Below are 25720 nucleotides of genomic sequence, written 5' to 3'. Positions count from 1 at the left end.
CTTATGCTGGTTCTACTATACTCCACTGCTTCAGTATGAGACCTTTATTCATATCTCTTGACCAGATCCTTTTGGAATGCCCATTATGTGAAATGCACCATAGCTGACACTGAGATAATAGCGACAGACATGAAACCTTTATGAACCTTACATCTCTTCACAGAATAGATGATCATTACATATTTGTTGAATTGATTACAGTGAAAGGAATTTTCACAATGAAGAAGACTGAGGTGAACTAACCAAAGATTGCAATATTCTTAGTCCTATCCAAAGGAAGAAGAAAGGAAGAAAAAAGAGAGAAAGATCTGTAAGTACTAAGAGCCTAGAAACTTTGTCATACCTGTAATGTTCCTAGAAGTCTAAAGGGCCAGATGTCTCAGAATTAGTTACAGATTATACAAATGTTTACGAATATAAATTCAAATAAAGATTATGAAGCTGTTTCCACAAAGGTTTTAGACCAAGATTTGGAAACTTTTATTCCTAAAGTTTGCTGAATTGAGAACTCCAATAAGCATATAAGTTTAAAAGCAAGCAATAAAGAAACTCTAATTGTCTGGTTTTATGTTTTGTTTTTAATTTTAGAAAAAGGAAAGGATGGGGTGGGGGGGAGAGGGGCGAGAGAGGGAGAGAGAGAGAGAAGAGAGAGAGAGAGAGAGAGAGAGAGAGAGAGAGAGAGAGAGAGAGAGAGGCTGAGAGACCAGTCAGTGACTGGAGTCATTTACATTAATGGGCAAGACACAGTCAGGTGTTGGTTTAGGACATTAGTCAGCATGAGGTTTGGTTGCACCTCGCTGCCCTCTTCCCCTTTTTATATTCCCTTTTTCAGGGCCACCTCCACTTCCCTCCATCTCTCTCCTCTAAGTAATTGAGCTTTATATCCTCAGCCTGGCTTGCATCTAGCTTCACACCCCGCTCCTCACAGTGCTCTCATCGCCAGGGTGACACAGGTCAGCTCCGGGGTCGTAGAATACTCACTCCACCCGTCTTCGCCAAGGCGGCTTCGAGGTTTGCGCCCCCATGGCCCTTCGACCAATGGGCAAGCCCCCGTGCTGGAACTCGACTCGCTATTGGTTGGCCGAGCCGTGGTGAGAGATGGTGCGGTGCCCGTTCTCACCAAGGATGAGAGCTGTGGGCGGTTGTTAGGGCGACCGTTCGTGACGCAGCGCCACCAGGCCGAGCAGCCCCCCGGTGATTGGCCAGACGATCGGACGATCCTTTCTCATTGGCCGCAGGCTCGGCTGGCTCCGAGCGTGCGTGAGCTGAAGGTTCCTTCCGCTCCCCGTCTCCGTTGACTGGAGACAGGCGGAGCGCCGGCCGCGGGGTTCGGTGACCTCTAGTGAGATCAGGAGGTGAGGCGGCGGTGGCCGCGAAGGGGAATCGGGACGGCGGGCAGCGGGGGAGCAGCGGCTGGGCGGTGGCGTTCGGGTCTTGTTGGTGGCAGTTTTCGAGCTCCGCTAGGCCTTGGGAAGGGGCAGGCGGCATCTCCTGCGGACCAGACGACGCTGCGGGGGTGGCTTTGCGGGGTTGGCAGCCCTGTCCCTCGCGGACTTCGATTAGGTGTCCTTGAGGCGCGGCCGATGGCGGCCCCGACACCTTTGCCGGGGGAGCCCGGGAGCCAGGCTGGGCCTGAGCGAAGGGCGGCGGACGGCGGCGCGGACCAGCGATGGCCGGCCCTGCTCGATCTAGGCGGTGCTGGCTGCGCTGTCTCGATCATTGAGCTGAAAGCGTGCTAGGAGGGTGGCCTTAAAGGCCCCTCGATTCGAGAAATGTGGGGGGGTTACGAGGGGGTTTGGGGGATGGCCCGGCCCGGCCCGCAGCTCGCGGAGTGAGCGCTAGGAGGTCCATCCGGTGCCGGCGTCCACGCCCAGGCGGTGCTGTTCGTCAGCACCTTCCTAAGGGATGTGGCTGATCTCCGTAAATGATGCCACTCACTCACTCAGAGCCGTGAAAAAACTGTGGATCTGCATAGATGTGCTCGGTTATTGCCAGGAGAACCGGGTTGAAGATGCGGAACCCAATGTAAGGAGTCACCCAAGGACTTAGAGGATTCTTCTTTTTTCTTATTTTTATTTTTTTGTAAGGGGGCGTAGACTCCTTATTGCCGATGTCCTTTAGTCCAAACCTTTAGGTTTTGCGGAATTATTTGGCTTTCGTTAGGAAAAACCCACCTTGGAGGTTCAAATATCGAAGAGTCAAATTTCTGCGGTAGGAGAAGGTTGATGTGCACTCCATCTTATATGGTGTATTGAAATATTCCAGGGCTTGAGGACATGCTTGCTTAGATTTGGTGCTGAAAAGTTGTAGGAAACAATTGTTTCCAGGCCATGCGAAATAGTCGTGCATAATGTGAGCATCTCACGTTGTAGAAAATGTATTTTTTGTTGGCTCGTGAATTTATTTTTCACTCCATGCAATGAAAGACATTTTATGATTTAGAGGTGATCTAGCAAAGGCCTGGAGTGTACACTGGGGATGAATAGATTGGATTTCAAGGACCTGCTTGGTTGTAATGTCTTTCCAAAATTTATGATAAACTTGCCAGTGAGGAAAAATGGGAACTAGTAACATGAAGGTTTAAAAAAAATTGTGCAAAGATTACACCATTAACATGAAAACTCGCGTGTGGCACGAGCATTTCAAGATACAGTGTGTGTTTGGATGTTTGTGCTCTTTTTATTGTATGATCCAGTTTATAGTCCATGGATAATCAGATATACAGGATGGGACAAAAGTAGGTTTATTGTTGTTCGTATGGAAAAATAACACAATAATTAATAAAAATATAAGAATAAGCTCTGTTTCACATATTCACAACTGTAAATCTACCTTTGCCCCACCCTGCATTTCGATATCCTTTTAGGTTGATCCATATGAAATTGCTGATATTTGAAATTTGACTTTTTTACCTACAAAAATAACAGTTTCATATAGTTTCACTTAATACTTTGTCAAAACTGTGGAGCTCTAGCTTTATAAGTGAATAAAAAAAGAGATGTGACTTACAAGCCGGTAGCATATACTAGAATTGAGTGTAGAATCCATGCTTCCTGATTTCCAGTGCAGAAAATTATTTTTTCCCTAGGATACTAGGTTGAATGCTAGATCCTGTTGGAACTAAAAATGTCTGAGAATAAGACAAATAACTTCAAAGAAACAACATACACAGCAATTAATTTGAGAGCAGTGTAAGCTAGTATAATCAAATACTGGAATGTGTAGCACAGGTGGAGTGCTGAGGGGGAGGAAGGAATTAGGGCAGGATGCCAAAGCATCCTTTTCTGCAATTGGCCATGGTAGGTGGTTTCTGTAGCATACTGGAGTAGAGCTGGGGGATTCCATTGAATTTAAGTTATCCATGCTTTTGAAAAACCTTGTGAAATGTTTGTATCACACTTCAGTCCGAATAAGCAAGGCGTACATTGCCTTTTTAACTTGATTTTTAAAGTAAATTTTATTTTTATTGCAGCATGGCATAAATACTGCCTATTGAATTTGCATGAGCCGACCTGTAGCCTGCTGGTGCCACTTGCAACTGCTGATGAAGGTGGAAGATTGGATTCCATGGCATTTAAATGCTTTGCATAATCACAGAGAAATGGGGAGGGTGCTCATGAGAAATGAGTTTACAGTTATGGTTACTTTTGACACACCTTTGTGTATTCCATTACTCAGTTTGTATTTCCAAATAGGTCAGGTTCTTTGTGTTTGGGTATGGTTTAAGGGATCATGTATAATTCTTTTCCTGATGTTGCAAAGATGACTTTACACCCAGGAAAGAAATGTCACAGAATTGACAGTGCTACCATGAAATCTTTTTGAGGGAAAATATAATGTGCTGAATATATAATTATAGGTTAATAATGCTAAACTGATTTGTGATCAAATTGGGGTGCCTTCCTGCTAGTAACTCAGATTTTAATTCTACTAAATTAACTTTTTAATAGTGAAGGATATGTTGACTTGATAGGGATTAACCTAAATTGGAGGGTTTTGGGAGAGGAAGTGTTACAAATCATTTTAACCTAGTTTTGACTCCCCTTGATTTTTTTAGATTGGTTTGCAGGTGTGTTTTTGTTTTGTTTTGTTTTTTAATATAAGAAGTTATGTGATAGAAGACCATCATGAAAAACTAAGTCTCTTGTGAGACTTGTGGTTGTAATAAAGTAGGGTTTAAATCTAAGATATGCTTAATAATCTCCGATACTTTGAGGCCAGTTCCCTGCTAATTTAATAGAAAGCATTTATGCTATTGTTCATTTTCCACAATAGTATATAAAATGTAGCCTCATTCCCCACTCATATATTCCCCTGTAATATATTCCCTGAATACTCTGCATTCAGCCTTTGACTGGGGGCCAAGAATGGTGGGGGATTATATTCAGATTTTGGTGACTTAAAAAAATTAATCTTTATGTCTGTTTCAAGATGTGTCAATAATATATATATGGTACTGTAGTATAATAATTTATTTTTAATTAAGCAGATATTTGTTGAGCAACTGCTATATATGAGTACATGTGCTAAGGATAAAATGAGTTAAGACAGGGGAGAAGGTTGAAAAACATGAATAAACACAGGCAGATGCATGACACATTTATATATCTTAGTGACTGCCAGCTTTTTAAAATGGAGACCCACAGTACAAAATACATGTAATGTTAGAAGCCAGTACACATAGTCATGTATGTATAATTTCATGAAACAGAAAGTTTCAAGTAGTAATGCCTACCCATACTATATTTCTTACCCACAGCTATTTTTTTCTATTTTATTTTATTTAAAACAAATTTTTTTCTGACTCAAAATTGATTTCATAATTTAATTGATCCAGTGACTTGTACTTTGAAAACGTATGGTTGCTATGTAAAGAATATAGAGGAATGCAGTGAGAGATGTTTGCTTTGCTTTCTTTAGATAGATTTGGTCCCTTAATATATACGAATGCTTTCTTTACCTTAATTTTTTGCCTTTTTATTTTCTGTCTTCAATGAATGAATCATTTTCTTAGTTATCACCATAAGTGTGAGATTCATTTGTATTTTTGCTAGTGTCAATCAGCTTGTATTTTACATTTTAATTTTAATGGATTTTTATGAGTAGTTAATATTCTGTATCATAGCATTAATTTTAGAGTAAGAATTAAGACTTGCAAGTTCCTATATTAGAGTTCAATGACTGTTAGTTTTTTTAAAAAAAAATCAGAATATCTAAATTGTTATTATTTAGCCAGCAAACATGGGGAAGGTTAGTCATGGTAGGGGTAGATCAAAATTACCCATATGTTCTGTGGGGAATTTTTGAATGATATAGACACATACTTTGGTTGGCCATCCTCTTCTTTCAGTAATGTAGCATTTTGATTAGCTATAAAAGTTTGGTTTGGGAAAAGACTTTTCTCTGGTAATGACAACATTAGGAAGCTAAATATCATTTGGCTAGTGACATTATGCTATATGTTGGATGGAATGTTAAAGTGTAATGGCCCCTTCCTTGAGGGGTTTTAAACTAAGATCATTTACTGGACACTCAAGGAGTAGATTCTTTAGTATTTTTACCTTTTGCATAACCAGAATGTGGAGAGAGAATGAAGAGTATGCTTACATGCATTTTACATCAGGGTAATTAGAAAATAAATATAAATAGTTGTTTCTCACTTTTGTTTTCTGCTTTATTGCTCTCCTCCTTGGCTCAGATAATATCAAGGTCTGAGATATTTATTTGTTTTTATCTTAAATGCCTGAATTCATACAGTTGTAAGAAATAGCTGTTCTTAAGTTGGTTGCTAGTGAATAATAGAGGATATAAGTGTTGCGAGTAAAGAAGTAATAACAGTCATCTATTTTGATTTTTATAACTATTTTCCAAAATTATAAGGAGCACTATCAAATAGTGTTATTCATATGTACAAGATACTGTGCATACAATAGCAGGGTTGATAACATTTTTTTCCTAAATATACAGTCAGCTGTATACTAATTATTCATACTGCTATTCCTTTCAGGATCCAAGTATTCTGTAGCTACAATGTTGTCAAGACTTTTCCGAATGCATGGCCTCTTTGTGGCCTCCCATCCCTGGGAAGTCATAGTGGGGACAGTGACACTGACCATCTGTATGATGTCCATGAACATGTTTACCGGCAACGATAAGATCTGCGGTTGGAATTATGAGTGTCCAAAGTTTGAAGAGGTTTGTGAAATTAATTCAATATTGGCTCAAGAAAATTACACTTTCAACTTCTAAAGAGTATCTTATCTTCTTTTAGAGACCATAGAATCAAAAAAATCAAGTAAAATATCTTAGTATTTATGAACTTCACCTCAAATTTTCATTTACTTCTGTAGTATGAAAATGTACTAGAAACACTTCTTTTGCCTTTCTCTACACAAATGAGTGTAATTGACTCAACTTGAGAAATATAGCTTTTATAACTGACTAACGGTGAGTGTTTGGCTTTAACCGTAGGTTGCTATTTAAAAATTGGATTTAATTTAAAAAAATATATTTTTATTGATTTCAGAGAGGAAAGGAGAGGGAGAAAGATAGAAACAATGATGAAAGAGAATCATTGATTGGCTGCCTCCTGCATGCCTCCTACTGGGGATCCAGCCCACAGCCTGGGACCCTTCTGTCCGCAGGCCTACGCTCTATCCACTGAGCCAAACCAGTTGGGGCAGATTTAATTTTTGATTTGTATATTTAATATTTTTATTTGACTTGTACTGTGCCTATACTTATATTATTATAATATGTAAACAAATGATATTTTATCATAATATGTAAATGAATGATACATACAAAATAAAAATTCTTATTTTTGATTGCTTATTTTAAAAGCTATAGCTATTATGATTTTTTTTTTTTTGTCTCCCAATAGGATGTTCTGAGCAGTGACATTATAATTCTGACAATAACACGATGCATAGCAATCCTGTATATTTACTTCCAGTTTCAGAATTTACGTCAACTTGGATCAAAATATATTTTGGGTAATTATTTTATACCTTTAACTTCTTTGTGTGCCATCAGATTTTTTTACTTGCTGTGGAAATACACCTGGTTGTTCAAATCATGTGTATGGAAATGTGTGTATTGCTTAATGTGTGCTGCATGCACTTAATAGTTTACTTTCTTTTTATTGGGAGTTAGACATTCTAGTATTTAAGACCTTAACAATCTGGAGAAAAATAATAATTCAGAATATTGATAAGTCTGTATATTTTTCTGGTGTGTAATAAAAGATGAAGTTTTTCAGTTTGTTGAATTTTGTCATTTTAGGTATTGCTGGCCTCTTCACAATTTTCTCAAGTTTTGTATTCAGTACAGTTGTCATTCATTTCTTAGATAAAGAATTGACAGGCTTGAAGTAAGTATTTAAAGCATAAATATACTTTTTTGAAAATATTTTATATGTTTCATATTTTTTCAAAATATAGTAAGAACTTCTAAAGTTGTAATATATAAATTTTCAGAAGTTTTAGAAAATACAAGGAAAGTTTACATGCAGTCTTTTAGCTATTTTTAAAACTTGTTAACATTTTGGTATATATCCTTTGCCACTTTTTTTAATACTTAAAGAAAACTTCTGAGATCATCCATAATAATAAAAGTGTAATATGCTAATTAGACCGACAGCCAAATGACCTTCCCAATGAAGGTCATTTGTGGCTGTGAGGGCCAAGCCCCTTGCGCGAATTTCGTGCATCGGGCCTCTAGTACTATATATACTGCTTTATAACTTAATGCCTACTAAATAGTTTATCAACACCTTTGCATGTTCTTAATACTAAACTAAATTATTTGTAGTGTCTGTCTAGTGTTCCTCTGTATAAATACATTGCAGTTTATTTACTTATCCCTGTATGGCTGGATTGTTAGGTTATTTAATTTTTTTTAATTAATAAAAACACTGTTGAATGTCTTTGAAGCTAAATTTTTGTTTATATTCATGGTCATTTTCTTAGGATACATTCTTAGGAATTCGATAGTGGCTGTGTAAGTTTTAAGTACTTTTGAGTGCTATCTTTTGCAGATTTACTCTCCAGTAAGGTTTAGTTTATCCTCCCACAAGTAATGATAAATGAAAGAAAATTATATTCTTTTTTTCCCCATGCTAAATCAAGACGACATTGTTTACTAAGGATGATATTTGGTATAAAATTAGCAAAAGGTATTTCTGTATAAATATATTTGCACTTTTAACAAATGTTTTGAAAATAACTAAAATGTTTAGTTTTGTCAAAGGAAGTATAGGGTATATACTTTTTGTTTTGCAAAAAAAGTACACATGGGATCATACAATGTAAGGGGGGAAAAGTTTTGTTTTAGAAAGAATTTTTTAAGCCATATTTTTTCCTCTGTTAAATGTACCTCATTATCTGGGTTTGTTTTTTCCAGTGAAGCTTTGCCCTTTTTCCTACTTTTGATTGACCTTTCCAGAGCAAGTGCACTAGCAAAGTTTGCCCTCAGTTCCAACTCACAGGTAAGTATTATTTATAAGACACAAATGTTAATAGTATTCCTTTTTTTAGTTTGTTTACATTAATAGGAGGGATTTTACATTAAACAGTGGATTGTTAATTAACAGTGGAAGGATTAATAGAGTTTCTTCATAGTTCAAGATTTAGGAATTATCTACAATTGTAAGTTTAATTATCAAGTCTTAAGACTGGGTCTTCTTAAGTGCCCTAAGAATGGTCCCTTTTATCTAACAACTCAATTATAATTCCATAGCTTCTGGAATTTGGAATCGTCCCCATTTTCCTTTTTGAAGGTTTCAGAAATTAAAGTTATATTTTGGACTTTTGGATAAGTAAGAGTACCTACATAATAAAACACAGGATAGGACTATGGAAGAGAGTCTCAGAGTAGATTTATTTCTAAACCTTTTTAAAAAAATATATATTTTATTGATTTTTTTACAGAGAGGAAGGGAGAGAAATAGAGAGTTAGAAACATCAATGAGAGAGAAACATCAGCTGCCTCCTGCACACCCCCTACTGGGGATGTGCCCATAACTGAGGTACATGCCCTTGATCGGAATCAAACCTGGGACTCTTCAGTCCTCAGGCCGATTCTGTATCCACTGAGCCAAACCAGTTAGGGCTTATTTCTAAACGTTTTGAAAACTAGCATTATTTCCTACCTAAAGTTTTCTCTTGGTGTTCATTAGTCACTTTAAAGAATCTAACATTTTGCCGAAACCGGTTTGGCTCAGTGGATAGAGCGTCGGCCTGCGGACTGGAAGGTCCCAGGTTCGATTCCAGTCAAGGGCATATACCTTGGTTGCGGGCACATCCCCAGTAGGGGGTGTGCAGGAGGCAGCTGGTCGATGTTTCTCTCTCATCGACATTTGTAGCTCTCTATCCCTCTCCCTTCCTCCCTGTAAAAATCAATAAAATATATTTAAAAAAAATCTAACATTTTAACAATCTTTCATTAGAGTGAGTATAAAATAGCATGTACTAAAAAAAAAAAGGCATGTATTTCTGCCTTGATTTTTGTAATTTGAGGAATAGTTATGATCATTTGAGCAAGGATATGATTTAGGTTTTATAATACTAACATGGTCTCCAAAATTTTGCAACTAAGAACTTCTGTCAATGGTAGCCAAAATATAAAATATTATAAAATTTAATTATGTGAGATTTTAATGGCGGGATTAATGCACCGCTTCTCAGGAAACTTTACTAGAAATATCTTGTTCAGTGGAAAGGGAAAGCAGGGCACTGTATGTTTTTGTTTGTTTTTAGTCCACTGTATTATTAGTGTACTTTGCATTTAGAATGCCTATTAGTTGTATCATATTATATATTTTATTCTTTGCAAATAAGTTATATTTCAGTGGAAGCCTTAGCATGCTCTGTAACATTTTTTTAAAGTTATTTTGGGTCTTATCCTCATTGATATGTTTGGTCTTTGTTGTAGGATGAAGTAAGGGAAAATATTGCTCGTGGAATGGCAATTTTAGGCCCCACTTTCACCCTTGATGCTCTTGTAGAATGTCTTGTGATTGGAGTTGGTACCATGTCAGGTTTGTAAGCAATTTTTAATATAGTTGAAAATAACTTTTTAATAAAGAGGAAAAAAAGAACATCTTAGATTGCATTGGGTTATTCTTAAATCCTGACTTTTAAAAGTCTGATATCACTCTTAAAAATTTTTGATTGTATGAATATGTGGGTATATTTGACCTCTCTGTTAGTTTTAATATAAACTTAGCAGCAGGTTACTGATTTATTTTTTACTCTTGCCATCTATTTCAATGCACCTTCCTTTCGATGACTTTGTCTGTAGTGCTTTTGTTCTTTGTTTTGTTTGTATTGGAAGGCTTTTCTGGAAAGCACCTTCCAGACCCTGCTGTAGCTTATACTAAATTAGTGACTTGGTTCCTTATGTTTTATTGTCTTGTAGAGATAGTACAGGAGTCAGGAGTTGTCGGCCCTGGCCAGGTGGCTCAGTTGGTTAGATCGTCTTCCTGATACGCCAAGGTGTTATGGGTTTGATCTCCAGTCAGGGCACATATAAGAAGCAACCAATGAATATATAAACAAGTGGAACAACAAATTGATGTTTCTTTCTCCTTTCATTTCTCTCTAAAATCAATCAATAAATTAAAAATATTTTTTTAAGTCAGGAGTTGGATAGAGGTAAGTCAGAGTCCCCTAATAGGATGGTAAGAAAATTTAGTCAGACAGTATATAGTATATCTCAGTTGGAGAGGAGAGAATTAGATGTTAAATATCAAACACAGGACTCTGTTATAAAGGACAAAAATTATGGTCTGGCTTGGAATTTTGCCAGAATGAATATATCATGCTGTTGTGGAGGTTTTCTAAATCATTGAATAATTTTTTCATGTAGGCCACATGTAGTTAACTTCTGTTATCATATATTTCCTAATAACTTAGTGCCCTTATTAAGGGGCTTCATTCTTTCAGAAATAAATTATCTCAGTTGTTTTTTTGTTAATCCTCACCTGAGGATATTTTTTTCCATTGCTTTTCAGGGTGGGGGGTGTGGGGAGTGGGGAGAAAGAGAGAAAGAGAGAGAGACATTGATGTAAGAGAGACACATCCATCTGTTGCCTCACAACCCGACCGGAGCTAGGGAGAAACCCAGGTACCAGCCCTTGACCAGGAATTGACCCCCTGACCCTTCGGTGCATAGTCTGAGGCTCCAACCATCGAGCCACACCAGCCAGGGCAAATTAAGTTTTGAGAATAGTTAGTTGTTGTTATTAGTTGAGGTCTCTTCACTCAGTAAAAATATAATATTTCCTTTTTTATTTTTTAGTTTATTTTAAGAAAAATGATTTTAAATATTGTTACATGCAATAAACCTTGATATTTCAAGAAAAACGAACTTAAATATAATAATGTTATATGCAATAAACATTAATATCTCAAGAAAAACAATTTTAAATATGTTACATGCAGTAAACACCAATTATTCAAGAAAAATGATCTTGCATATAATATTACATGCAATAAACATTAATATTTCAAGAATAAAAGGATTTTAAATATAATAATATTGCCAAAACTGTACTAACATAGTATGATATCACAAAAGTTGTAGGAAATATTAAAAATCTGCAAATAACAGGATTCTGTTATATTCTAGAATATTTTTTTTCCCCTCTGGCTCTATTTTTGTTCATCAGTTTATATTGTTCATTATATTCCACAAATGAGTGAGATCATATGATATTTATCTTTCTCCAACTGGGTTATTTTGCTTAGCATGATGCTTTTAACGTCTATTTTGTTGAATATGAGTATTGCTACTCCAGCTTTATTTTTCTTTTCCATTTACATGGAAAATTTTTTCCATTCCTTCACTCTCATCCTGTGTGTGTCCTTTGTTTTGAGGTGGGTCTCTTGTAGACAACATATAGTTGGGTCAGGTTTTTATATCTGTTCAGCTACCCTACACCTTGTGATTGGAGCATTTAATCCATTTACATTTAGGGTTATTATTGAGAGGTACTTATTTATAGTCATTTTAATTCTGTATGGCTAGGTTTCTCTCTCTGTTTCTTCTTAGCAATCCCTTTAGCATTTCTTGTAATGCTGGTTTGGTGGTGATGAACTCCTTTAGCCTTTTTTTTTGTCTAGGAAGCTCTTTATTTGACCGTCTATTTTGAATGATAGCCTTGCTGGATATAGTAATCTTGGTTTCATATCCTTGCTTTCCTTTACCTTGAGTACTTCATGCCATTCCCTTCTGGCCCGTAGAGTTTCTGATGAGAAGTCAGGTGTCGGTCTTATGGAAATTCCTTTGTAGGTAACAGTTTTCTTTTCTCTTGCAGCCTTTAAGATTCTCTCTGTCTTTAATTTTTGGCATTTTAATTATGATGTGTCTGGGTGTGGGTCTGTTTGGGTTCTTCTTGTTTGGGGTTCTCTGTGCCTCCTGAACTTGTGTGACTTTTTCCTTTACCAGGTTAGGGAAGTTTTCTACCATTATTTCTTCAAATACCTTCTCTGTTCCTTTCTCCCTTTCTGCCTTTTCTGGCAGACCTGCTATTCTACTATTGTTACGTTTCACATTGTCCTACAGCTCCCTTAAGCTGTCCTCCGGTTTTTTCATTGCTTTTTCTTTTTGGGTCTCTAATTGAGTGATATTTTCAGCTCTGTCTTCTAACTCACTGATTTGATCCTCAGCTTCCCCTAATCTGCTGTGTATTTCTTCCCGTGTGTTCTTTATTTGTGTTATGTCATTCTTTATCTCAGACTGTTCTTTTTTCATAGTTACTATATCTTTTTTCATACTGTTGAGCATTTTTTTTGTTTTTGTTTTTTTATTAAGGTATTACATATGTGTCCTTATCCCCCCATTACGCCCTCCAACCCCCCACTCATGACCTCACCCCCCTGTTGTCTGTGTCCATTGGTTAGGCTTATATGCATGCATACAAGTCCTTTGGTTGATCCCTCCCCCTTACCCCCACCCTTCCCTACCTTCTCTCTGAGGTTTGACGGTCTGATCCATGCTTCTCTGTCTCTGGATCTGTTTTTTGTTCATCAATTTATGTTGTTCATTATATTCCATAAATGAGTGAGACCATGTGATATTTATCTTTCTCTGACTGGCTTATTTCACTTAGCATAATGCTCTCCAGTTCCATCCATGCTGTTTCAAATGATAAGAATTCCTTCTTTTTTACCGCAGCATAGTATTCCATTGTGTAGATGGACCACAGTTTTTAATCCACTCATCTGCTGATGGGCACTTAGGCTGTTTCCAAATCTTAGCTATGGTGAATTGTGCTGCTATCTGTTGAGCATTTTTTTTTTAATTTTATTTTATTGTTTAAAGTATTACAAATAGTAGTACATATGTCTCCTTTTTTCCCCCCATTGACCTTCCCCCGGTCTCCCCTACCGCCCCCCCGGCACATGCCCTCACCTCACCCCCCCAGTGTCTTGTGTCCATTGGTTATGCTTATATGCATGTATACAAGTTCTTCAGTTGATCTCTTTGTTGAGCATTTTTAACATCATTACTCTGAACTCTGTTTCAGATAAATTTCTTATCTCTGCTTCATTTATCTCTTCTGGAGAATTCGCTAGTTCTTTCATTTGGAGGTTGTTTCTTTGTTTCCTCATTTTGGTTGTCTGCTTGGGTTTGTGACTGTTTTAGGTAGATCCTCTATACCTCTCAGTCTCTAGTGCAGGACAGTGTTAAAGGTTGTTTCTGACTAATTGGATCAGGCTAAGACTCAAAGGCTCCAGAGACTGCCTCTGTCTACAGACTAATGACTTGAATTGTCCCCAGGCAATCATCCTCAGGTGTGGTGAGAGTTTTTTCAACAGGGTGGGGTAGTTGCTTCTGCCTGGAGGCTAATTGTTATTTTAATCTCTTAAGTAGCCTCACGGCAAGGTGTTTTCCAATAGGGTGTGTCAACTGTCTTCCCCCCAGGCAAGGCAGATGTCTATGTGGGAAAGATGTCCTCCGCTTTGAGGGGGAATAACAGCCCAGTGTCTGCCTTCTGAGCTCTATACCCTGGGTCCCCAATCCTGGGTTCTGCTCTCACAGCACCAGTCCACTTCACCCTCCCTCTGCCAGAGCACAAGGTGGGTGGCTCCACAGGGAATTTTTGTGTGTTGGTCCTTTAAGAGGGTGCCTGAACTTCCAGCTACCACTCCCTGGCATACAGCACCCCACTGCTTTTCACAGCTTCGGGAATACCCTCAGATTTGGTGCTCTCTGCTGGGGAGCCCAGCTTCAGGATTAGATCCCAGAGTTCTCAGTGGCACCCCCCACAGCTGAGATATTTCTTCGGAACTTCAGTTGCTGTTTGTGGGCGCCCGGCCAGCCCTTTCGCGCCTCTCCTCTTCCTAGCAGTCTCTATTTGGTCTCCACCTTCCATCCTTGGGTATCAGAGTTCTCTCCTGTGAGTTTTCCATTTATTATTCAGGAAGCCTTTCCATATTTCAATTGTAATTCCAACTTGTTCCTGGGAGCATGTCTGTGCAGCATCCTCCTACTCTGCTGCCATTTTTAATCTTCCTCATCTTATTCTAAAAATGTAATATTTCTTAAAACTTTCTGAAGGGTCAATTTTGTTCAAGTTATTAATCTGTCATTCAACAAATTTTATTTTGCAAAGAGGATATTTTTAAAATAATTTTTTAAATGTACCTTCGTTAAAATTTTTTTGGTTAAACTTCTGAGTTTTTGACAAAAATATGGTCTAATTTAACCACCACCACAATCAAGAAAAATGTTTTTGATTAGGTGAAAACATACATGATTTTGTTCAAGCAAAAGTACATAAAAAGTTGATGAGGATCAGCCAGGAACTAGTAGTAGGCCATGAACATACCAAGGATTAATCATTTGAAACTTACATGGAAAGCAGTGGAAACTGATGTGGAAAGTTCGGTCATGAATTTTGTTACAATAGGTCAGAGAAGTGGACAAAAGAAGTAATTAGATTTATAGTTGGAGAAGCCAGTCAGGAGATATTTATAGCTATATAAAACTATACTAATAAAAGGGTAATATGCTAATTAGACTGGAAGACCTTCTGGACATCCTTCCGGACAAAGCCATGGTGGCGGGGCTGAGGCAGAGGTGGTTAGGGGGCGATCAGGCCAGGAGGGGAGGGCAGTTGGGGGTGATCAGGCCAGCGGGGGTGGGAGGGCACTTGGGAGCGAGCAGGCTGGCAGGGAGGGCCAGTTGGGGGTGAGTAGGCTGGCAGGGGGGCAGTTAGGGGCAAGCGGGTGGCGGGGGGGGAGTGGGGATTTGGGGACGATCAGGCCAGTAGAGGGGGGCTGTTGGGGGAGAGAAGACCAGTGTGGGGGGCAGTTGGGGGCAAGTAGGCCGGCAGGCAGGTGAGTGGTTGAGAGCCAGCAGTCCTGGATTGTAGAGGGATGTCCGACTGTCCACTTAGATCGGGCCTAAATGGGCAGTCAGATATCCTTCAAGGGGTCCCAGATCTGAGAGGGTGCAGGCTGGGCTGTGGGGGACACACACACATACACACACACCCCCGCATGAATTTTATGCACCGGGCCTCTAGTTTTCATATATTTGTCTATGGGAAGAGTCCTTGTGATGTATACAGCATCAGAAATGCACATACTTCATTAATTGTACATTTAACTTTTCTCTTTTCAGGGGTACGTCAACTTGAAATTATGTGCTGTTTTGGCTGCATGTCAGTTCTTGCCAACTACTTCGTGTTCATGACTTTCTTTCCAGCTTGCGTTTCCTTGGTTTTAGAGGTAACTGCAGTTCTTACTACGACATTTATAGACGAGTAATACTTCTCATTGTATCACTTCACCTAAATGAAATTAATACCTTCTAATGTAACACTGATTTACTTTTTAGCTTTCTCGGGAAAGCCGAGAGGGTCGTCCAATTTGGCAGCTCAGCCATTTTGCCCGAGTTTTAGAAGAAGAAGAAAATAAACCAAATCCTGTTACTCAGAGGGTTAAGATGATTATGGTAATTACATAGCTTTCTTCTCCTTTCACTATCTTCTGCTTTTCAGTTTTGTTTTATTCTTCTTCTTTTGTTATCCTATAATTTTTGGATTTCACTGATTTTCCTCTTCCCTTTTCTTAACTTGTTTCTCGTTTCTTAGAGGCTCCTGGTCTTTCTTAGTGTCTCTCCCCTAAACAGGTTTTTTCAAGTTCCTCCACTTATCTCTCACTGAAAACCTGTTCTTTGGAATGTGTTCAGTAGTTCAGTGAAGCCAATACTTTAGTCATGTAGCAAGCGTGGGGCTTTTTGTTCCTGTATGGGGAAGCTAAGGAAGATAGTATATCTTGTTATTCAGTTGCTAAGGATGAGAAGCTTAGGTTTTATTGATATGTAGAAGATACATAATTTTTTAAAAACTTTATTTCAGTCTCTAGGCTTGGTTCTTGTTCATGCTCACAGTCGCTGGATAGCTGATCCTTCTCCTCAAAACAGTACGGCAGAAAATTCTAAGGTTTCTTTAGGATTGGATGAAAATGTGTCCAAGAGAATTGAACCAAGTGTTTCCCTCTGGCAGTTTTATCTCTCTAAGTAAGTTACCTGAGACCTACTTTGTTGTATATTAATCTGTGCTACTGTAAGTTTAGGTTATGCCTTTATATTTTTGAGTAATTTAATTTGCTTTCTTTTATTTAGAATGATCAGCATGGATATTGAACAAGTTATTACCCTAAGTTTAGCTCTCCTTCTGGCTGTCAAATACATCTTCTTTGAACAAGCAGAGACAGAATCTACACTTTCATTGAAAAACCCCATCACATCTCCTGTAGTGACCCAAAAGAAAGTTGCAGATGATTGCTGTAGACGTGACCCTGCAGTGGTCAGAAATAACCAGAAATGCCATGTGGTGCAGGAGGAGACAAGGATAAACAAAGAAAGAAAAGGTAATTTTTTAGTCTCTTCATTTTCCACTCTTAAAATGCTGATTTGTCAAGAAGTTGAGTCAGTTTTAAAACTTAGTTCGGTATTGTGAAATGTCTTTTGATCTTTTGAACAGTTGAGGTCATAAAACCCTTAGTGGCAGAAACTGACACCTCAAACAGAGCTACATTTGTGGTTGGTAATTCCTCCTTGCTCAATACTTCACCGGAACTAAGGACACAGGAACCTGAAATCGAACTTCCTAAGGAGCCTCGGCCTAATGAAGAATGTCTACAGATACTTGGGAATGCAGAGGTGAGGAAAATAAAATAAATTCAAAGCTTGGTATCTTCCTTAAGAAAAGGAGATTTTTTTAGTAAAGGAAGGAAGGAAGTTATAGCGACTAAGTAACCTACTAAGTTCTAGGCAATCATTGCATGGTTTACAGGTATTGATCTTATTTATGGCCCACAACCTGTGAGATTAGTGGAATTATCCCCATTTTTTTAGATGAGCAAGCTGAGGCCCCACGAGGTTTAAGTATTCCCCAAAGTAATACATCTAGGAAATATTAAAACTGGGTTCATGGGTTCAAGATTTACTGGCCTAAGAGTCAGCGGTCTTTCTACTTTATTACTGCTGATTGTAGAGATGAGCAACTATTGTACTCTCATATGTGTGGTGAGACCTAGAAAAGGTTTAACATAGAAATGAGCCTCAAAAATAGAAGAAAGCTTTTTGTTTTTAAAATAAGCTTGTTGATCATGAGGAATTTTATTTTCCTTTCTGAGATTTTAACATGGTTCCCACCCACATGACCATATGAGTCCACTCATGCTTTAGTGGGATATTCTAGCCATACCTGCTTCATCTGGTTCATTAATTTATGCACATATGAGTGAGAATAGAGTTATATTTGTTTTCTTTACCACTTTCCTTTCCCTCATTCCTATTAATATGCATACCAATATCTCAGCTGTCTTCTCCTGTATATAGGGTTAGCAAAACCTATAGGGTAAGTATCAGAATTTTTAAATTATGGATATTTTCCCTGTGGACCTTCCTTGCTAAATTTATTGTTTTGGTCTTACATTTGTTTAATTGTCACATTTTTATGAAGAATTTTCTTTCATTTTGATAATCTTATTTGTTCCTAAATTATCATCTTTAGAATTCCATAGTCCTTTAGGTTCCCTTCTTGTGTGTTAGTTCTATTGAGAGTATTATTTGTATTAAATGGTTTATTTAGTATGAATAATATGAATTGCAGTTCTTCAAAGTCTTTTGTCATCACTATCCCTCAACTCCCTTCTGTTTTTATTTTTTCATTTCTTTAGAAAGGTGCAAAATTCCTTAGTGATGCTGAGATCATCCAGTTAGTCAATGCTAAGCATATCCCAGCTTACAAATTGGAAACTCTGATGGAAAACCATGAACGAGGTGTATCTATTCGCCGACAGTTGCTTTCCAAAAAACTTCCAGAGCCTTCTTCTCTCCAGTATCTACCTTACAGGGACTATAATTACTCCTTGGTATGTTATTTTCTTGATTTGAGAAGGTTTGCTTTGTAATATGTGTGTGTGTGTGTGTGTGTGTGTGTGTGTATATATATATATATACATATATATATATATATATATATATCTTTATTGTTTTCAGAGAGGAAGGGAGAGGGAAAGAGAGATAGAAACATCAACGATGAGAGAGAATCATTGATTGGCTGCCTCTTGCAGTCCCCTACTGGGGATCAAGCCCACAACCCAGGCATGTGCCCTTGACCGGAATCGAACCTGGAACCCATCAGTCCGCAGACTGACGCTCTATCCACTGAACCAAACCGGCTAGGGCTAATTTTGTTCTTGACTGGTCTTTTATATGTACATAGTTTTTATAAAATATTTTCCTTTTTTTTTTTAATAGCAAAGGTGGAAATTTATTGAAGAACAAGTACAGACTCCCACATGGGGAGAGGGAAAGAGTCCCACAGAATGGACTCCCAAGTAGGGAGGGGGAAAGGGTCCCCAATATTTTCCTTTTTAAGTAATTTTACTGTAATTTTGTATTCTGCTTAAGATATAGGACATAGAAATTAAAAATATCCTTCCTGTTTTATAGTCATTACTCAAATATTTTAGTATCTTAAAGACTTTTTAAAGAGTAATTAAAATTTTGTTGAAAAATACACTAAAGGGTTAAGTGAAGAAAGTTATTAATGGCAAGAGTGTTATATTTGCAATACTGATTTTCACTTGGTGTCTAACTTTACCTTTTAGGTGATGGGAGCTTGTTGTGAGAATGTTATTGGATATATGCCTGTCCCTGTTGGAGTGGTGGGACCTCTGTGCTTGGATGGAAAAGAATTTCAGGTTCCAATGGCAACAACAGAAGGTTGTCTTGTGGCCAGCACTAATAGAGGCTGCAGAGCAATAGGCGTAAGTTGGCATTTATATATTTGCCTGTTTTAGGGTACACTCTAGGCCAGGCGATGGGAGGAGATTGGGGACAATCGGGGACACCTTTTGGGATAAGCAGAAGTGTTTTCAGAATTAATATGTGCTTCTGTAACTCTGCATAGCTTGGTGGGGGTGCCAGCAGCCGAATCCTTGCAGATGGGATGACGCGGGGCCCAGTGGTGCGTCTTCCCCGTGCTTCTGACTCTGCAGAAGTGAAGGCCTGGCTTGAGACACCTGAAGGGTTCACAGTGATGAAGGAAGCGTTCGACAGCACCAGCAGGTTGTGTGTGTGTGTGTTGTGTGTGTGTGTGTGTGTGTGTGTGTGTGTGTGCATTTATATTTATTTCAGAACCAGTGCCATCTTCTTTGATCACTGAACATAATTGTTAGCATATTGCCAGCTTAAAATGATCTAAAATCTCTACCTTAAATTAATTCAACATTAATAATATTAATGCTTGGTTTGGGGTAGAGGAGCAGAACGTTAATCCAAATGAATACCTCCATAGAGGTAACTTAGAAAACTATAGTGTGAGCTGGTAAGTTTGTGTGTTGATTTTATAACACTCACTTCAATCAGACTGTTACTTTGCCCTAGAAGAGCTTTGACTTAGCCTTGCTCTAGGGCAAAATTGCCTGAGAAAAATGATTTTGGAAGCAGGATAGAAATAAATATTAGTATAGTAGGTTTTCTTTGAATACAGAAAATTAAATTTATAATGAAGCATAAACGATACAAATTATAACCTTGCTATAGTTCAAACTTATATGCTTGTTTTTATTTGGACTTTTAAAGTTTATGATGAAATGATTGTCTATAGCCCTCCCTTCTTGCAGCATATAAGAATGAGAGAGTTGATATAGTATTCTAATATAATGTTTAAAGAAGAAAATGCATTAATAAGTAATTTCCATGGGGTTTCTCTTACAAATAAAATGAACCAACAAAACTAGATTTTAAGATAACTTCCATCTTAAAAAAAATACTTGCTTCTTTTGTTGACAGGTTTGCACGTCTACAGAAACTTCATATGAGTGTGGCTGGACGTAACCTTTACATTCGTTTCCAGTCCAGGTCAGGTGATGCCATGGGGATGAACATGATTTCGAAGGTGAGCATGGGTAGATTAGGACAGAACTTGCAGGAGTGTCCCAGCAAAGGGGAACTCAGACAGAAGTGGGACCAGCCTCGCTATTTTATGCCCTCCTATACTTTGAATATTATACCACGTACATGTGCAACTTACTCAGAGAGTTAGTTGATTGACTGATTTTTATTGAAAAGTAAATACTGATTCATGTAACTCATTTGTAAATCAGACATTTATTGATTGGTGGTGTTTGTATTTGATACATTTAACTTAGGTTTGGCATTTTACACGTTCTGTGTCTATTCAGAGGGCGTGAGCAGTCTAGGAGTTAGCACTTTAAAACTTTGTCCTATAAACCTTGAAAGTTGACCTCTTCTGGAGACTTTAAGTCTTGTGTTTAAGAGGCCAATCTCATGTATATAGTCCATTTATTTTAATTATCTCCTTATAAGAAGCTTGTGTATGGCTTACATTTTATTCTACTGGTATTTGTTTTTTACCAGACACAAATGTAAAATGTTAAAGTCAGTTAAGTTAGTAAAATATATTTTTTGGTTTACCTGTTTATAAGGACTATTTGGAAAGAGAATGGATAGTGACTAAATGCATACCCTTTAAAAATTGCCAATAAACAGTATACAGAGGTTCCTAAAACAATTAAAAATATAATTACTATTTTCTAGCAATTCCACTTCTGGGTATATATTCACAATAATTCAAAGGAAGGTCTCAAAGAGATAATTGTACACCCTGGTTTATAGCAGCATTATTCACACTGGCCAAAGGGTCAGAGTTGCCCAAGTGTCCATTGATGGATGAATGGGTAAACTAAATGTGGTGTGTAAATGCAATGCAATATTTTCACCCCTAAAAAGAAAGGAAATTCTGACATGCTAAGTATGGATGAACTGTAAAGTTCCCTTGCTAATTGAAATACTCTAGTTACAAAAAATAAGTACTGTATGCTTCCCATGTAGGAGGTAGATTGGTAAAATTCATAAAGATAGAAAGTGGAATGGTGATTGCCAAGGGCTGAGGAGAAAGGAGAATGGGAGTTATTTAATGGGTACAGAGTTTTAGTTTTGTAAGATAAAGAGAGTTCTGGAGATTGGTTGTACAACAATTGGATATACTTAAAACTATTAAACTGTAAACTTGAAATTAGTTAAGGTGGTAAATTCTGTGTTATGTGTATTTTACCACAATTAAAAACCATTTTTTTAATTGCCCACAAGTATGTTTTAGGTTATTGAGGTGTGAGTTAACTGAATTAATTTCACTTAATTGGAAATCATTAGAAGTCTTATTTATATTTCAAGTAATATAAATCCCATCAACTTTCCATTTACAACAAGATTTACTTTAATGTCTGTCCTCTCCTTCCAGGTTTAGTAAATTGAGCTTTTAGGTAATAATTTAATAACCATAAGAAGGAATTTATTAAACATTGATCATGGGTTGGGTAACTTCCTCCCCAGTGACATGAATATGAGTATTATATTCTCATTGAGTATTTTTTAATATTCTCATCTACATTCTAATTATCAATCACTACAAAGAAGTTCATTTTCATACCTAGAAAGAACCTAGGAATCTATACCTGATTGAGAAATTAATTTTGTGCTCAGTTTCTTTATAGTTATTGTATTAGAAATTAAGATTATTATAGTTACTGTACTTAGTATCAGATACAAATAAAGCCTCTGATCTATAAATAACTGTGCACTTTAATGTAATTTTTTCTTTGTTTGTTTTGTTATTGTTAATAGGGTACAGAGAAAGCACTTGCGAAACTCCATGAGTATTTCCCTGAAATGCAGATCCTGGCAGTCAGTGGTAACTATTGTACTGACAAGAAACCTGCTGCTATAAACTGGATAGAGGGAAGAGGAAAGTCTGTTGTTTGTGAAGCTGTCATTCCAGCCAAGGTTGTCAGAGAAGTGAGTGATTGAATAAACAGTCTATTAGTTTAATCTTTAATTGGATTAAAAATTAGAGAAAGGAATGGTAACATTCTAAGTTTAATATATGGGGGTATGATTTACGTTAAAGATGACTGTTTTATCATATCTTGCCCATCTGTCCATGGATTCAGAGGAGCTGGTACTCTTTTTATTGAGGACAGGGCTTAAATGGGGCCATGTCTAAACTTGCTTGTTTTCTGGAGGTACAAAAAGATAGATATGGGGAACACACTCCTGAATCTTCTGGGGGTAGATATAAAATGTGCACAACTCTGTTTTCTAGGTGTTAAAGACTACTACAGAAGCTATGGTTGATGTCAATATTAATAAGAATCTGGTGGGCTCCGCCATGGCCGGGAGCATCGGAGGGTACAATGCCCATGCGGCAAACATTGTCACTGCCATCTACATTGCCTGTGGACAGGTGAGGGCTCCGGCCTCCACTTCTTTTCTCTTTCGTTCTCAGTGAGAGAAGTTTATAATTTTCCTTTTTTTATTTTCCAGGATGCAGCACAGAATGTTGGTAGTTCAAACTGTATTACTTTAATGGAAGCAAGTGGTCCCACAAATGAAGATTTGTATATCAGTTGTACCATGCCGTCTATAGAAATAGGAACTGTGGGTGGTGGGACCAATCTGCTCCCACAGCAAGCCTGTTTGCAGGTATGAAGCGACCTCAGTCTAGTTCGCACTGAGATTCTGTTTCTACCTGACACTGCGTGACTCACCTCTATATTTTAGTTGGTCTTTTCATTCTTTTGTTTCCCACCAGCCTAGTCCAAGTATGTGTATGTTCAGGTGTATGCTTAGTAAATAGTGAGAGTAGATTAAGAAGCAAATAAATGTTCATGTACTCCGAGTAAGTACACTGCCAGCCAGGCTGTGGTTGTATGTTAACTATGGTGTATACATTGTAAATCTTGGAAGTTCAGTGGAGTCTAGTTCAATTCTGCTGCCATTGTAGTTGCCCTTATTTAGTTGATTGAGTGGGAAATTGTTGCCATGACTTTAAGGGTGAGTCCTGCTGTTTCTCTCTCTCTGACTGCAGATGCTAGGTGTTCAAGGAGCATGCAAAGACAATCCTGGGGAAAATGCCCGGCAGCTTGCCAGAATCGTGTGTGGTACAGTGATGGCTGGGGAATTATCACTGATGGCAGCATTAGCAGCAGGACATCTTGTCAAAAGTCACATGATTCACAACAGGTAAGACTTAAAGATAATTATTTAACATGTTTTCTCTGTACTCAAAATATCATTAGAAAAACCTAGTATTCAGCCCTGGCTAGTGTGGCTCAGTTAGTTGGAGCATCGTCCTGTGCACTGAAGGGTCGTGGGTTCAATTCCCGGTCAGGGCACATTCCCAAATTCGGGTTCAATCCCTGGTCAGGAGGCAACCAATACATTTCTCTCTCTCTCCCCCTCTCCCCTCTCTCTAAAATCAATAAACATATTATTGGATGAGGATTAAAAAATAAATAAACAAAATAAATAATAATAAAAACCTAGTATTCAGATAGAATATTTCTAACTTAAAATTCTGCTTTCTTGATATTTTGTATATCTCTTTGTCTTTTTTCCCATAGGTCAAAGATAAATTTACAAGACCTCCAAGGAACTTGCACCAAGCAGGCCGCTTGAATAAATAGCCGGACGGTTCTGAACTGAAATACGGGTGTTGGGTTCTAATGGACTAACATAAAATCTGTGAATTAAAAAGCTCAATGCAGTGTCTTGTTGAGGATGAATAGATGTGATCGATGAGACGGCTGCTTGGTGTCTGGCTCTTTCAGAAAGGTCTGAGGTCCTTTCCACGCAGCTTCCTCAGCTCTGAAGACAGTTTAGTGCTTTACGTGCTATGTTCTTTGGAAAGATCTCTACATGGATATTATACTTTAAAGCGTCACAGATGGTAATCAGCAGCTCACTTCTGAAAGAGAGTACACGCTGGAAACAAGTGTTTTCTTTTGATGAAATTCATAGAGTTCATGGTGATCAGAGTGAGATTGGCCCTCCCTGCCCAAACCCCCCACCACCAAGGGTTGAAAATGGGTTTTTAAATTATACTGTAGCTGACAAAACTCCTGATTTCATAGTTAATTTATTAAGCCTGGGTTGTAGAACTCCAAGAAATAAGAGCTAAGTTTATTTTTTGTAAACTAATACTTCATTTGGTGCTGGTCTGATTTCTTTTGGGGTAGCCAACATGATTCTTCAGAAGATGATCTGCTTTCTTCAAGGGAAGAATTACTCTTTATTCCCCAACTACAGAATAATGTGCTAAGCAGTGCTAAGTAGTTCTCAATCAAGAAAACAAATCACTGCATTTATCTCTGCAGGCTGTTTGCTCAGAGAGATCTCTTGTGGAAATGTAAATTTCTAGATTGGCTATAACATATCTTTGAACATAAGGCTTTAAGAAACAGAATTTTGTGCTCTTTATTAAAGATACCAGAGCTCTTAATTTTGATTAGACTAGTGATTTTCAACCTTTTTCATTTCATGGCACACACAAACTAATTGCTAAAGTTCCGTGACACACCAAAAAATACTTCTCTTGTGGATCTGACCCAAAAAAAGGTATAATGATTTGTTCACATAAGATGTCTATTGCTGTATTGGCTATTGTCAATATTTTATTTGACAATCAAAGGGAAAAGAGGTCAGTGCCCCTGACTAAGTAGTCAGGTATTGCATGTTTTAAAAATTCTTGCAGCACACCTGTTAAAAATAGCTGCTTAGATAAAGATGACTGTTTAACAAGAACATACAACTCTTGTGACTCCTCTCAGAACTCAGAGGGTGGAAAATAGGTTTGAAAGAAAAAATACAATTTCGTTCATCAACTTTAATTTCTTAAAGGACAAATTTATTTAGCTGAAAATCTAGTTTCTTGTAAAGAATTGTATAAAATCTACATATGTTGTAATAGAACCTCATGCTAGGAATTTATTGAAAGTGTTCAATAAATAAATAAAAACTTGTATACTGATAAAACACTCTAAGCTTAGGCCAGAGACAATAGTGTTCTTTCATGTTGCCAGGAAACCCTGGCTTGCTTGTGGAGCCTAATGCAAGGGGAAGTCAGGTTTCAGAGCCAGTGAAGGGAAGGCGCCGTGTGAATGGCCCTGGAAAGTGTGCCGTGTTCCTGTGGCCAGGAGGTTGGTGACTTCATACAGGGCTCTTGGGTGGACCCATAAAAGCTCTTAGCTTTCTCAGGGGGTCAGCAGAGCTGTGGGATCTTAATTTTTTTAATGTACAAGTTTTGTATAAGTAATAAAGAACTCTTTATTTTGTATTACACCTAATGCTTCAAGTGTTGGTCTTGGAGAACCGATGGCTCGTGTAGAAG

The 25720-nt window shown here is 37.8% G+C and overlaps 1 protein-coding gene across 2 annotated transcripts; it reads left to right on the top strand.

The window, feature by feature from the left end:
- Positions 1–1288: 1288 nt before the first annotated feature.
- HMGCR (3-hydroxy-3-methylglutaryl-CoA reductase) lies at positions 1289–25671 on the top strand. 2 transcript variants are annotated; one of them, XM_028139657.2, is made up of 21 exons: positions 1290–1355; positions 3473–3550; positions 6008–6195; positions 6884–6995; positions 7285–7372; positions 8404–8488; positions 9934–10039; positions 15634–15740; positions 15850–15966; positions 16373–16533; positions 16639–16886; positions 17000–17178; positions 18201–18395; positions 19137–19295; positions 19439–19596; positions 20323–20428; positions 22177–22347; positions 22655–22795; positions 22876–23034; positions 23420–23574; positions 23955–25671. In XM_028139657.2, exons 3-21 carry the CDS (start codon positions 6031–6033, stop codon positions 24007–24009), a joined length of 2667 nt encoding a protein of 888 aa, XP_027995458.1. In that variant the 5' UTR covers positions 1290–1355; positions 3473–3550; positions 6008–6030; the 3' UTR covers positions 24010–25671. The 2 variants fall into 2 exon arrangements, with proteins under 2 accessions (XP_008160164.1, XP_027995458.1); XM_008161942.3 differs by lacking the exon at positions 3473–3550 and having other exon boundaries at positions 1289–1355.
- The last annotated feature ends 49 nt before the right edge of the window (positions 25672–25720 follow it).

Source organism: Eptesicus fuscus, chromosome 4 (genome assembly GCF_027574615.1).
Source record: "Eptesicus fuscus isolate TK198812 chromosome 4, DD_ASM_mEF_20220401, whole genome shotgun sequence".
NCBI lineage: Eukaryota > Metazoa > Chordata > Mammalia > Chiroptera > Vespertilionidae > Eptesicus > Eptesicus fuscus.
This window is presented reverse-complemented; position numbering and strand designations above follow the sequence as displayed.

What these genes read in the sequence shown, in the direction of transcription:
- HMGCR (XM_008161942.3), top strand. Translation starts at nt 6,031, where the DNA reads ATGTTGTCAAGACTTTTCCGAATGCATGGCCTCTTTGTGGCCTCCCAT. An exon ending in TGGCAGTTTTATCTCTCTAA is followed by an intron (nt 16,534 to 16,638) that starts GTAAGTTACCTG and finishes TCTTTTATTTAG; the next exon opens with AATGATCAGCATGGATATTG. An exon ending in GGGACTATAATTACTCCTTG is followed by an intron (nt 18,396 to 19,136) that starts GTATGTTATTTT and finishes TTTACCTTTTAG; the next exon opens with GTGATGGGAGCTTGTTGTGA.